This window comes from Barbus barbus, assembly GCF_936440315.1.
Source record: "Barbus barbus genome assembly, chromosome: 43".
NCBI lineage: Eukaryota > Metazoa > Chordata > Actinopteri > Cypriniformes > Cyprinidae > Barbus > Barbus barbus.
Window position 1 is genome coordinate 23723921 of NC_136721.1, and position 15348 is coordinate 23739268.

Below are 15348 nucleotides of genomic sequence, written 5' to 3' on the forward strand. Positions count from 1 at the left end.
ATCATTTACTGTTTATATTGTTAAAAGTCTTATAATTGTTTTATAATTTAAATACATTTGATATATTTAAAACATAAAAAATATATTTTTTCCCATTTCAAAAATAAAAATAAAGGGGAATAATACATAATATAAAAAATATATATATAATAAAATGTTAGATATAAAAGTGTCTTTTGTTATTCCATTTTTTATCTTCTGAAATAAACTAATATCTGATTAATTTAGTTTTTTTGTTTATTTTATAACTAACCGACCAACTACATAAATAGGTAATTTATTCCATTTCAAAAGACAAATAATGGAAAAAATATAAACATAAAAATTAAACAAAAAAAAACAACATTTTATTTATATATTTAATTTTTTCCATTATTATTTCTCTTTGAAATGGAAAACACACACACACACACATATATATTTATTTATTTAATAAATTCAAAAGATAACGTTATTTTCATCTAGCCTTTGATGTGAATAAATTCTAATAAGCCTGGCCACTGAAAACACATCTTAAGACTTCTCCATTCTGCTCAGCTGAGCACAAGAACATGTGCTGTGCCAACACGTGAACAACTGAGAAAACAAACCAAACGGAAGGAAAAGAAACAAACAAACAGATAAAACCGCTTGCATTTCATGTGAAAGCATCTTCCTCTGAAGCAGTTACTCAGACACACAGTCAGACGAGGGTTTGGGCCTGGACTCAGTCTCTCGTTCATCACGAATGTGTTAAACTCACCTCCATCGAACAGCAGAGCACCGCGTCCTCCTTCACCTCCGGAGACTCCAGCAGCTAAAACACAGAAAACACACCTCACTTCAGTGACTGACCAATCACAGTCAAGCAGTTCATAAAAAATTCAACATCTTCAGTACATTCACATTTATGCATTTGGGAGATTATTTTATCTACTGCATCCATTGAGTCTATATTTAAGTCAAGACTTTACAGATTTACACAAAAACTGAAACTACTATATATAGCTATTATTATCAAAACCTATTATCACTAGATATTATCATTATTATAGAAAGCCTGGTTTTATGATATTCTTAACAACAACACTACTACTACTAATAATAATATTTTATTAGAAATATTCAATATCCAAATATTTCATTGTATTTGTTGGTGTTGTTACCACAAGCACTACTACAAACACGTAATAAGGCGAGGCAAGGCAAATTTATTTATATAGCACATTTCATCCACAATGGTAATTCAAAGTGCTTTAATTAAAAGGAAGTAAAATAATCCTAAAAAAATAATCACAACAATAAAACCAGAAATTTAAAAACATTTAAAATGATTAAAAACATTTATTTAAAATGAATTTAGAACAGTTAGAAATAAAAATTATTATACATAACATACAGTGTAGTCAGTTTGGACGTAGCACAGTGCTCATTTAACAAATGCACAGCTAAACAGATGAGTTTTGAGGCTGGATTTAAATGTGGCTAATGTTTTAGCACATCTGATCTTTTCTGGAACTGGTTCCAACTGCGGGTGCCATAATAGCTAAAAGCAGACTTCCCTTGTTTTGTGTGAACCCTTGGTGTTTCTAACTGACTCGATCCTAAAGATCTGAGTGGTCTGTTAGGTTTATATTTAGTGAGCATATCTGCAATTTACTTAGGTCCTAGGCCATTGAGTGATTTATAAACGAGCAAAAGTACTTTAAAATCAATCCTAAATGTAACTGGAAGCCAGTGTAAGGACCTGAGGACTGGTGTGATATGTTCAGATTTTCTGGTTCTAGTCAGAATCCTGGCAGCAGCGTTCTGTCTAATGGTCTTCTTGGGAAGGCCGGCGAGGAGACAATTACAATAATCCACCCTGCTGGTGATAAAGGCATGAACAAGTTTCTCCAAGTCTTGACTGGAAACAAAACATCTAATTCTTGCAATGTTTTTGAGATGATAGTATGCTGATTTAGTTACTGCTTTGACATGACTACTGAAACTAAGGACTGTCTCTAGAATCACCCCAAGATTTTTTATTTGATTTGTAGTTGTTTGACCCCTAGAGTCAAGGTATGCATTCACTTTGAGCACTCACTTGAGAATCTCTAAATGCAATGACTTCAGTTTTCTCCTTGTTTATCTGAAGAGGGTTCTGGCAAATCCAACTGTTAATTTCATCAATGCATTGGCAGAGGGAGTCAATGGGGCTATAGTCATTTGCTAGGTAAATAAGGCTAGGTACATCTGGGTATCATCAGCATAGCTGTGATAGGAAATTTGGTTTAGTGGGAGCATATACAGGCTAAACAAGAGCGGTGCAAGAATTGAGCCTTGTGGGACTCCACATGTCATGGCTGTCCACTTAGACTTATGCTCTCCTATACTCACATAATAACCTCTCCCTTCTAAGTATGACCTGAACCATTTGAGAACCATCCCAGAAAGCCCGACCCAGTTTTCCAGTCTCTCTAGAAGTATGTTATGATTGACAATGTCAAACGCAGCACTAAGATCTAGTAGTACCAGCACTGATATTTTGCCAGAATCAGAATTAAATCGAATCTCATTTATTATCTTAATGAGTGCTGTCTCTGTGCTGTGATGCGCTCGGAAACCAGATTGAAAATTGTCCAGGTATCCATTTGAGTTTAAGTAGTTGTTCAGCTCATTAAAAACTACCTTTTCAATAATTTTACCTATGAAAAGAAAGATTTGATATTGGTCTATAGTTGCTCACTATGGTGCTATAAAGATTGCGCTTTTTCAGGAGGGGCTTAACAAATACAGTTTTCAGGGAGTTTGGAAAAGTCCCAGAAAGAAGTGAGGCGTCCACCACTTCTAAGATAGCAGGTTGATGTTTTAAGGTGCTGTACTATTTCTTCCAAAATGTTTCTATCAATTTCTTCAAAAACAGACATAGTTACTTCTTTTTGAAATTGTGGTCGAACCTGTATGAACTCTGCATAACTTGAGGATGTGCCAAACTCCTTTCTGATATTATTGATCTTCTCAGAAAAGAAGGAAGCAAACTCATTGCATTTGCTGTCGGAAAGCATTTCACTGGTAATCTAACTTGGAGGGTTTGTTAGTCTCTCAACAGTGTTGTTTAAGTTACTGTTTATAAGGTTTGCGAAGAAGGTCTTTCTAACAGTGGCTAGTTCCACATTGAAAGCATGCAGGTTGTCTTCATAGATGCTATAGTGAATTTCGAGTTTCATCTTCTGCCACATCCGCTCAGCTTTACTACATTGTCTTTTCATGCTCTCAACTGCTGTTGATGTTCTCCAAGGTGATTTCTGTCTGCCAGTCTTCTTACTGACTTTTGCAGGAGCAATATCATCAATAACATTCTTAACTTTTGAGTTAAAGGAATCAAGGAGAAGATCAACAGAGTTTGCAGAAATACTTGGTATTGAAGATATAGCCTCCATAAATAGCGCACTAGTTAATGCCTCTCTTTCTGACAGAGACAGATCTAGATTCAGTGGTAACAGAGATCAATATAACAAAGAAAATACAGAAGTGATCAGATACATTCCTTAATAACAATGGATGAAAGTTATAATTTCTTTTGTAGTTTTGATTTCTGCATTATCTATGAGAATATTAAAATCCCCTGCAATAGTAAAATAGTCAAACTCTTGAGGAAATCATTGATAACAGTTCAGTGAACTCTTCAACAAAGGCTGGAGAGTATTTTGGAGGCCTGTAAACAATGATAAACAGAATATGTGGAACACCTTTCAGGACAATACCTAGGTATTCAAAAGACAAATACTGACCAAATGACACTTGCTTGCATTAATAAACATCTTTAAATAGAGCAGCTACACCTCCACCTCTCCTAACAGTCCTGCAGACACTTATAATATTAAAGTTAGGAGGGGCTGTTTCATAGAGGACTGTTGCACTCTTCTAGCCACGTTTCATTTAGAAACATAAAATCCAGGTTGTTTGTGGTTATTAAATCACTGATCAGAAATTTTTAGTGAGTAAATGTTTAAGAATGCTAACTTGATGAAATTACATTTTGTCTCTACAGAAATCTTAGTTTGATGCATAATAGGCCGCAGATTATATGGGTCTGTATAAGTATTAAGATATGTATTATTGTTATTAATAACCCATTTTAATCATTATTATTATTGTTAATAATAATAATAGTTATTATTAGTAGTACTACAGGGTAAAATAATAGATATAACTAATATAAAATAAAATAATTAGTTGATTAAATCACAATACATTAAGAAAGTGCATGAAAAAAATCATGTTTTTTTTTCTTGCAGGGTTTGAGCTACTAGTACATGCATCGTTAATCTGCATTCTTCTCTCGTCTCGCGTGTTGAACAGACTTCAGCTTTCAGGAGGTCACTGCTGGTAATCCAGACCACACATCACTGCACCAATCATCTTTCACTTCCTCTTTCACTGTTCCTCAAAAACCACCAGCCGACAGACGCCAGCGAGAGCAATATCAGCCACGTCCCAGTCTGAACCCCAGACGACTGCTGCGACAAACAGAAAAACGCTGGCCCCGACCACAAAAACAGAAGTGCAACTCACTCAACAGGACAAATACACTTTATTATTCTGCAGTTGAGCCTGACGCAAGACTTATTTCTGTGTGTTAAATGGAAAACAGAAAAGTTTGCATGAATGCAGTTAAAAAAAAAGAAAAGAAAAGCACCTGTATACTTCACTCACCAAACAAATGCATGCATTTAGCATCTATTAATGTTCCTGCATTTTGCAACATTGTGACTATATTTGCATCCTTTGGTCTGGTTTCCCACATGTTCAGCTGTCTCTTCCCGTAACAGAAACGATTATGTTCTTTGACGTTATGTAAGAATGTTCTTTTTGTCTTGGCTAATGTGTTTGTGTAATGCAGAATTGCTGATATGACCCAAACACACATGAACTCTGTTCAAATCATGATAGACTCAGTGATTCATTCAGAGATGAGACAACAGTTCTTCTTTTGCAATTAGTATTTCTACAGCTTTCTCATCTGAATCACTGAGTGACGACACTGCACTACAAACACACACTAGATATGAATTATAACTAGAGATGATTCTGGATATTGACTGGGTCTTCACATTAAAAAATATCCTGGTTTTATGATATTCCTTTATTATTATTATTATTATACTAATAAATATATTAAAAGAGTATTATTATTATTATATTTGTTGTTGCTGTTGTTAGTAATAATAATAATATAATAACAATAATGCTGATATTATTATTGATATGTATTATAATCTGTATTACTATTATTATTATTATTATTGCTAACAATATATTATTATTTTAAACAGGAATTTCATACAAATCTAAATATTATATATTTATTATTTTAAATGTTTTATACAAGTTCCGGTGTGCAGCACCTTGACAAAATAAAAATGCAGTGTTTTGTTGTAAATTAACTGTTATACGGTATTTTCATTTGATTACATTATAAAAAAATTATTAAATTATTAAAGTTTTATGAATTCAATCCATAACATTTTTTTTTTACTTTTATATTATTTTGAGATCCAAAAAAAAAAAAAAAAAACAAAGAATCCAATTATCTCTACCTATGATTACATTCATAAGGTTTAACAAAAATGTGGAATGCATTTCCTTCTCTATTAATGGTATAAAATGAATGTTGTGTTAAAAATTGATATCAAATCATATGGAAAAACATACTGCGACAATATTTTTGTCCTAAAGCCATAACTATTAGTGGTGTTTTCCAAGTCAAAATTCCCTGTTACTCTTAAGTTAAGAATTAAACTTGTGTTTTCAAACTTTTACAGCCATCACGTGACTTCAGATGAAACATGGACAACTTTAATGATATGTTCATGGTGTTTTTGCTCCTTTTTGGAGGCCCTGAAGGTGAGCTGTTTGTGGATCAGTGTGTGTGTGTGTGTGTGTGTAAGCGTCTGAAGAGATGACTAGCAGAGCGGCGGGCGGGAAAAGCACTCGGGCAGTGACACAGGCAGCCCTTTGTGAGGCAGGGGGCCTGCAGGGGCTGATCAAAGCTGACGCGAGCGGCTCTGGACTCTGTCTCAGAAAACAGCTGACAGCTCCCGCACAAAGCCACAAAAACCAGGAATCTCATTCAAACAGACTCGCTCTCAAAATATACTTCACTTCACTCACGGTGACCACAACAGCAGACATTTACACAGATCAGCTACTTTAGGAGCCACAACCTTCACCTGTTTGCCTAATGTTTACTTTACTTTTAGTCATTTAGCATGTATACCTATAATGTTACTCAGTGTTCTTACAAACAGGTGGTTACTCTTCCTTTAAGACTTTGTATGTAATTGTCTACATACTACATCACTCTTTGGTTTCAAAAGGCAATATGACACCTTTACTTTTGGTCTTGGTTCTCTATCAAATAAAAAGATTACATGCAAGTAGTGACTCTTCAGGGAAACATGAAAAAATGCCAGAAGATATTTGCTCACATGAGCAAATGTCAATTAGTGGGATGTTAAACAGACGGCTGATCTGGCCTGTTTGTTATGGCAAAGCTCTGCAGTTCTGTATCTAGTCCATACAAATGCAAAAATACTGTATTTGTTGAGAAAATCAGTGTCAAAATGACAGTACAGCCTGCAGTTAATATTAAAGAGTCTTACAGGGTTTCCAAAATTCTGACTTCCAATCGTTTCTGAGTACCGGATGCTTAAAATAAAATAAAATGAAATGAAGTGAAAATAAAGTAAATTAAAATAAAATAGTAAAAAAAAAGTGCAAGGATGCAGTCAATTATTCAAAACTTACAGTGAACACAAAGTAAATGCTATTGTTTTGAACTTTTATCACCGTTTTCACAAAATATGAGCGGCAAAAACAATTTTCAACATTGATAATAACTAGAAATGTTTCTTGAGCAGCAAATCAGTATATTAGACTGATTTCTGAAGGATCATTTGACACTGAAGACTGGAGTAATGATGCTAAAAAATTCAGCTTTGATCACAGAAATAAATTATATTTTACAATATATTCACATAAAAAACAGCTATTTAAATTGTAATAATACTTTACAATATTACTGTATTTTTGATGAAATAAATACAGCCTTGATGAGCAGAAGAGACTTCTTTTTAAAAAAACATTTAAAAAAATCTTACCGAACAACAAACTTTTAAACAGTATATATATATATATATATATATATATATATATATATATATATATATATATATATGTTACAAATTTCACAATAGAGACTTCCTTGACTGTAAGATTTCATCATATTCACGACATTTCCAGCCTTAAAAAATCTTCAGGTTTTCCTCAACTAAAGAGATATGTTTTTAAACTTTTCTCTTTATAATAAAATGTCACCTGCAAAGGCTGAAGGACCCTTGCATGCCAGCATATTATAAATGAAAATCAGCCAAAAAATATAAAAATTGCCAGAGAAACCTTCTGAATATATGACAAGCTACAGCATACGTGAATCCATGGCCCGTGGCGTTTGAAGGAGTGAAAGTGTATATTGGTGTCTGGAGGGATCTAGTCCTGGTGGTCTGGGGTAATTTACTGATGGGGTCTCGCTGTTCTGGTCTCCAGAGAACCGGCTGCTTTAGGTCTAGAGTTATACAGTCCATAATGATGTCCCCGGAGAACAAGAGCAGAGCTCGCGTTACAGAAACCACCTCAAACTAACCCCACACACCAACACACGTCCACATCACAACCAACATTCACCATCAGACAGACTGTGATCAGATCCCTACAGACTAAATTAACATGATCCTACATGGTCAAACTCTCCACTACCACTAAGAGACGTATTTAATGATTATATGCTTGTCTAAAAATCAGTCCTTTAATAATGCAAATAAAACCTTTCATTTTCTGTATTTCTCCTCTTCTCTAGCTTGCTTCCTAATTTAGTTGTGTAATAAACCTGGCATTTGATCGCATTTTATGAATATTGTTGGCTCTTTGACTAATTGCTCTAGTTCCTCTCTTGTAAGTCACTTTGTATAAAAATGTCTGTGAAATGCATACATTTTATGCTGCCTTCTTTGACTCTGAAAATCAGTTTATTTTTAAAAATGAGTCGTCTGCAATGCTGACTCATGTCACAGGAAAAAAACATTATTGCTGCAAGAAGTGCAAGTAATGCGCAAATGTCTAAATCAAAAACACAAACCAAAAACTTCAGCTTTCCTTTTGCATATATATATATATATATTAGTGCTGTCAAATAATTCATATCATCCAAAATAAGATTTGTTTACATAATATATGTGTGTGTGCTGTGTATATTTGTTATGTATATATAAATACAAACATGTATATATTTAAGAAAAATATGTTATATATTAAATATATTTATATATAATTGAAATCATAAGAATATAAATATATAAATGTATATGCATGTAAATATTTCCCAAATATATGCTGTATGTATATATATATATATACATACATAATAAATATACACAGTACACACTTATTATGTACACAAAAACTATAATTTTGGATGCGATTAATTGCGATTAATCGTTTGACAGCACTAATATATATATATATATATATATATATATATATATATATATATATATATATATATATATATATATGGTTTCAATAATAATAAACATACATTTGCATAAAGCATCAATATTTGTCCATGCCCATGTTGATTAGAGTATTAAAAACTTGAAAAGTATTAATTTAAGGTACATTTAGAACAAATAAAAATCTGCACTTAAGTTGCGATTAATCATGAGTTAACCATATTAATTGATTGACAGCCCTAATATATATGAATAAATATAAATTATAATATAATTTATATTTATCCAAATATAATATATTAATATTAATATAGCATATTATAAATTATATTTATTAAAATATAATATAATCTATTAATATAGATTATATTATATTATTTGGGATTGTTTTGTTAAAATACTTTTAAACAATTCTTTGAGCAAATTTGTACAAATTCACTGTTTAAGAGGTAATTCTACATTTTTCCTAGATAAGAATTAAAAGTAGATAAAATCCAGAAGAATTTCAAAACAATTAGTGAATTGTGTAGAATGTAATTTTTCATCCTTAAAGTTGTAAAAAAGATAATCAGAGTAGATTTGACAAGAAAACACCATTTCAGTTTTCTACTTAAAATTGCATTTGTATTCCAATGCATGCTTTTTCTTTGCAACTGCTTGTGAAATTGACTGTTTCTGCATGAAAATTGTTTAAACGCCTTTTTTTAGTGTAGGTCCTCAATTGAGAAAACAGTGCATATACAAAGTCCTTTTAGAGACTAAGTTTTAAAATATGTCATGTATATGTCCTAACTGTATGCAACTGTATGTAAACGAAAACTGCACAAAATCCAACAAAAGGGTTTGAGAAGATCAGAGACGCGTCCAACCCTACAACCCCAGAAGCTTTCAAATGAACAACAGACAGTCTCTTTTCTCCCTCCCTCCATTCATCCTGTCTTTTATTTTCTCCCACACCCTCAGTGCTCCCAATACACCTGTCAGCTCCAAACTACAGCTGGATCACCTGTAATTAAGCAACCTGCTCTGCCGGTCCACCGCACACACAACACACACTTCACACCTGGCTGAGAAGGGCCTGTAAACACACCGTAATTGCTGTCACACACCGACACAAAGTGCCTGTTAAACTCTCAGACCATCGTGTCGGGACGTGTTGATACGAGAGACGAATGCCATGTTAATCCCGGCTGCGCACTTGAATAGCGGCATTCATACGGCACAAACACACGCTGAACTCTCACCCAGATCACGGCTCTTTGATGAATAATCAAACTTTGGCTTTTGACGGATCACGTCTGTCATCACCTGAACAACTGACAGGATTCAACGCAGACAGGGAAGCCCTATTCAACAGCCATCGGGGCATTTCACAAGACAAAAAACATCTTTAAGTCTTAAAGGCGTCGTTTTATGAAAAAATAAATTTTTCCTGATCTTATGAAATGAAAAGAGTTTGTTATTTAAGGACAAAAGAAATTACATCAACGTTCACGACTCAACAACCTTGCCAGTAGAGCTGACAGGATTCATTGAAAATGATTATTGTTAATCTTTAGTTAATTAAATGAAATAACTAAAGACATATTCCTATTGTAATATTTCACGGTAAATTAAAATGTATTCAAGAATTATTATTATTATTTAAAATATTAAACAAAATAAGATATACTCCTGTTGTAATATTTGTAAAAATATTCAAGAATTATTATTATTATTATTATTATTTTATAGTCATCTTAATATATACATTTCATTCTTGAACAAATAACTAATGATAATAATATTATTAATATATATTTTTTTAAATAACCCTTATATATCCTAAAATGTTTTATTTATTTTACAGTGAAATATTACAATAGGAATAACCATATTTTGTTTGATACCCCCCCCCCCAAATATATATTTTTAATAAATATTAATAATAATAATTATTATATTTATTATTTCTATTATTATTATTATATAGTCATAGATATCTAAATCACATTTTTGGCAAAAAATCCTTTTTTTTTACTGGATTTTAAATTGCAATTGCAATTTTATCTGGAGGAAAAAAGGTAACTTTTTAGAGTTACTGAAATTTAGCTGCAAACTATGTAAAATTCATTACCTTTATCAGAAAAATGCAGTGCTGTCAAAATTAGCATGTTAACACAAGTGATTAATTTTTAAAAATTAAAATGTTAAAAATATTTAACGCAGTTAACACAGGGACGTAGCTACCCCACTCATAATTGCTGCTCCTGTCTCTTTTTTCTTGACAAGAATTGCATTTGTATAGACACAGAATGTCTTTACGAACACATCCAACTTGAGACGCGCGCTCCAACTTCAACTCAGCGCCAGGCATGAGTCAAAGGAGCGAGGAAAACGGTACAGGTGACAAGAAGCTTCTGCATAACAACCGTGAACTGCGGTCAGATGAGATGTTGTCAGGCCATATGTCAGTAAAAATGCATTTTCCTGTCCTGTCAGCCTGTCATTTCATTTTAAAGCACAAATTAAACTACGAGCATGCGTGTCAGATCCATGTCACGTTCAGCAGCGGCAGCTCTTAAAGTAATAGCAGCCAAATAACCTCATAACCAGCTGCTGTGATGTCTGTTCAAAGAAAAATTAATACATTTGTAGCTTTCGAATTTAGTGTTGAAAACTTCATTCAATTCCTACTTGGGCACAGTAAATATGACATTTATTATAATGGGGTTATGTGAGTTCACTCAAATAGAAGTTGTTATTTTATAAAGCCTAATAAATGTTAAAATTGATAGCTCTCAGTTATACTGTAATGTTAGAATAGTCAAAATTACATATAGTCAATGGTTAAATATTAAGAAAAAATAATAATTTCTTGGGGCATCAGCAGTATTGGTGATACTCGCCTTCAGTCATAAGAAATGATGCCATTAAACAAATATTAAAAATATACTGTCTTTATGTTGTTTCTACATTAATTTAAAGATTGAATGTGAAATTATTACAATATAAAAGTATATTTAAAACCTTTAATGCTATGTGGGATTAATCGCGTGCAAAAAAAGTGCAAAAAAATCGATTGACAGCACTAATTTAAATACAAAACCATTCACATTTACACAAAACCAACGCCTATAAAGTGTTCAGCTCGGGCCATCTATGGTGAGCTGATATACAGGAAATATATACTATTTCAAAACAGCAGAAGAACTAAATGTGTAGGAAGTTTGTCTTGATTTCCATCTCTGTCTGGCTGTTGTTCATTCCTCTTTCTCTCCGAGTTAACATGTCGTTTCTACTTCACATCTATCAGAGCGAGAGTGAGTCGGGTGTGTAGTGTGTAGCTGATGTGTTTGTGTACCTCTCTCAGGCAGGAGTATATGGGGCAGACCAGCACTCTGAACGGCTCTCCAGCGCTGCTCCTCATGGTGCCGAACACTTCACACAGAAATGTGATGAAGCCCAGCCAGCACTCCACATCCGTCTGCTGCAGCTCCTCACGCAGCATGAAGTCCCTCTGCAGACGCACAGAAAGAGAGAGACTGTCATGATACACACATCAACAAACACACACACACACACACACACATTATTGTTATTGGGTGATTCAACACATACATGTTTTACCAGCTAAGAAGTTCAGCACTTTTAGAGTTTGATCCCTCTATCTGATGAGAGCATAAGTATTGGAACAGTTGCCTCACAGCTCTTTCTAAGTGATCAGCTGTGTCCTGTTGCATTAATTCTTCAGATATTAAAGCAGGGAATGTGTCGTATCAGTTATATCCATTACTTCTCTATTCTGAATCTTGCATTCGATGATGACACACACAAACCAGGATGAAGATGAGGGAGCTGACTTTGAGAGAAAAGCAAGCAATTTGGATGCTAAAAGAAAAGAGGAAGTGAATTAGAGCTCCAGCAAAAACAAAGGGCATGGAGAAATCACGAGTTTGGAAACCACCAGCAACCAACAACTACCTGATCAGCTGAGAAAACAACAGTAGCTGATGACAGACAAATCATAAAAGCTGTGAAAATGAACCCTAAAAGACGTGTCTGTAAAATCACCAACAACTTCCAGAAAGCTGGGGTGATGCTCTGACAATCTACTGTCCTCAGGAGACTTTGACACAGAATTACAGATGCTACATAGCAAGATGCAAACCTCTGACCAGCACCAAAAATAGAAAGGCAAGAGTAGAGTTTGCAAAAAAGCACAAAGGTGAGCCAGAAGAGTTTTGGAACTGTGTTTATGGACCGATGAGACAAAGATGAACCTTTATCTAAGTGATGGGAAAGAAAAAAAGGGAACTGCAATGATCCCAAGCATACAGCCTCATCTGTAAAGCATGGTGGAGGTGGTGTCATGGCATGGGCATGCATGGCTGTCTCTGGAACAGGCCTTCTCAACTTTACTGATGACTTAATGTATGATGACAGGAGCAGAATGAATTTGGAAGTGTACAAAACCATCTTGCCTACCAATATTCAAGAAAATGCCACCAGATTCATTGGGAAGTGCTTCATATTGCATCAGGACAATGACCCAAAACACCCTGCCAGTTCAGTCAAGGAATTTATAAGGGCAAAGAAATGGAAAGTCTTAGATTGCCCAAGTCAGTCTCCAGAGTTAAATCTGATTAAACATGAATTTCACCAGCTGAAGAAGTGGTGAAAAGTATTTCTAAGGATGAGACCAAGAGTCTGGTGATGTCTGTGGGTCACAGACTCACTGCTGTGATTGTGTGCAAGGGATCTGCAACTAAATGAAATCGCGTTTGGTCTCGTACTGTATCGTGTATCTTGTCAGTGTGTGCACTTGCTTGGCCATTTGTAGTTGATAAACAGGAAAGTGGGTTCAAGCGCCAGCAGAAGGCAGTGTAATGAAGTGGTCTTTAAGAGAAGCAGTCTATCAGCGGAAGTTTAAAATCAGCTCGTAAGTGTATTTACTTGTCTCAGTGTTTAGCGCATTTGCCGTTGCTAGGAAACGCTTATTTTGTTTACTAGGATGAGAGTTGCTGAAATCGCGTTTGGTCTCGTACTGTATCGTGTATCTTGTCAGTGTGTGCACTTGCTTGGCCATTTGTAGTTGATAAACAGGAAAGTGGGTCCAGCTGAATTGAAATGATCATTTGTTGGTTTGGTATAATAAAGGTTATTATACCGCGGCAGCGGTCGCGGCAGTCGTCGTGTGAAGCCCTCTTAGTGTGAAGACCAAAGAGTGTAAAGACCATCGACTCTACCGTGCGACTCCACCGGGCAGGGACACCGGCAAGGGATAGTAGTAGCTTTTTATTTAATTTTTTCATTGATATGTTTATTATTGAAATGTTGTTGTTATATGCATGTGTTAATTTTATTTAATTTCTTTATTTTCTTAAATATGTGGGTAGATAGTATTTATAGAGTTGTAACTTTTTAGTTTTAGTTACTTTTTCTTATTTGTAAGTCGCTTTGGACAAAAGCGTCTGCTAAATGACAAAAGTAAGTAAAAGTAAAGTAAAATAATAGCTTTTAATCTTTTATATCTGCCTTATGTTCAACTGTCCCAATACTTATGCTCACATAAATTGAGTGGGATGGACTCTAAAGTGCTGATCTTTTTATTTAGTAAAACATGTATGTGTTGAAACGGCTAATAATAAAATGTGACATTCTGTAGTTTTGTATAATATTCATATTTTAATCATATTTGTAAATGTCTTGACTCCACAGCCAACAGAGCAATTTTGTCTTTACTGTTTCAATACTTATGGAGGGCACTGTATATATATATATATATATATATATATATATATATATATATATAAATAGATAAAAATCAGCATTAATGCACTTATCAAAATAACAAAAGCAGTCTTCAAACAAGTAAAAAATGTGGAATCAGGATTCAGTATAAAATAATGAAATAATATCATGCATGTGAAATTGACAGGACTCATGTTTGGGGCAGTTTTTCTGCTGATTAAGGGACAATACAAGACAAATGCTATGATTTGCATCATATTTTTGTAAGAAAGTTTGACTCACTAGAGCAAAACAGCCACTATTTTTGGAATCGGCAGTTTGAAATTATTAAGGAACACATTGGGTCTTCATTCAGCAGATATGATGTGATATGATTATTAAGCTTCTGCAAAAAAATGCTGGAGAGATAGAGACATTGGAGGCATTTCTGGAAGATTTTGTTTTTACTTCAAATAGCATCTCATATGAGTGTATCCGTGGCAACCAGGCATTTAAAAAGCAATGTTAGGTATAAAACAAAAACATATTAACTATGAATGGACTTTCACAAACACTGGCAGCTCATCTCTGTTCTCTGATAAGCAGCGTGTGTGTTTGAGGCAGATTGCTAAATGAGGCGCAGCAGACGTGTCCTTTCAGTGGGGTCAGAGACGCCCGCATCTGCGTTACATAACCCCATCAGAACGAAAGCGTCTGCTCCAGTGTCAGATGGGTGAAGAGCGCCAGTTTATATGAGGACAAACCGGATGATTCATCCTCCTAAACACACGCAAAACTCCAGACTGATGCTCCACGCGGGGTTAACGGGGGTACTACACATACAAAAAAATAAATAACAATAATTATATTAGAATATTATTATTATTATTATTATTATGATAAATAATTTGAATATTTCAACTATATTATTATAATAATATTTGTATTATTATTATTTTATAATCATATTGATATATAAATAACAACTTTTTTTTGTACTTTTTACTTTATCCGTAAATTTTTTTTTAATTCATACTTTTATTCAGAAAGGATGCATTAAATTGATCAAAAATGACAGTAAAGATATTTGCAATATTGCAAAATA

General features: G+C 33.9%; 1 protein-coding gene across 7 annotated transcripts in view; it reads right to left on the bottom strand.

Moving 5' to 3' along the window:
- LOC306862553 (CBP80/20-dependent translation initiation factor-like) overlaps positions 1–15348 on the bottom strand; it is a 69208-nt gene that overhangs the window by 2016 nt on the left and 51844 nt on the right. For all 7 annotated transcript variants that reach the window (XM_079405423.1, XM_079405418.1, XM_079405421.1 and 4 more), the window contains 2 exons: positions 11875–12030; positions 743–796 (listed from right to left, as the gene is read on the bottom strand). In XM_079405423.1, the coding sequence (XP_079261549.1) occupies positions 743–796; positions 11875–12030 (210 nt within the window). The remainder of the gene's footprint in view (positions 1–742; positions 797–11874; positions 12031–15348) is intronic.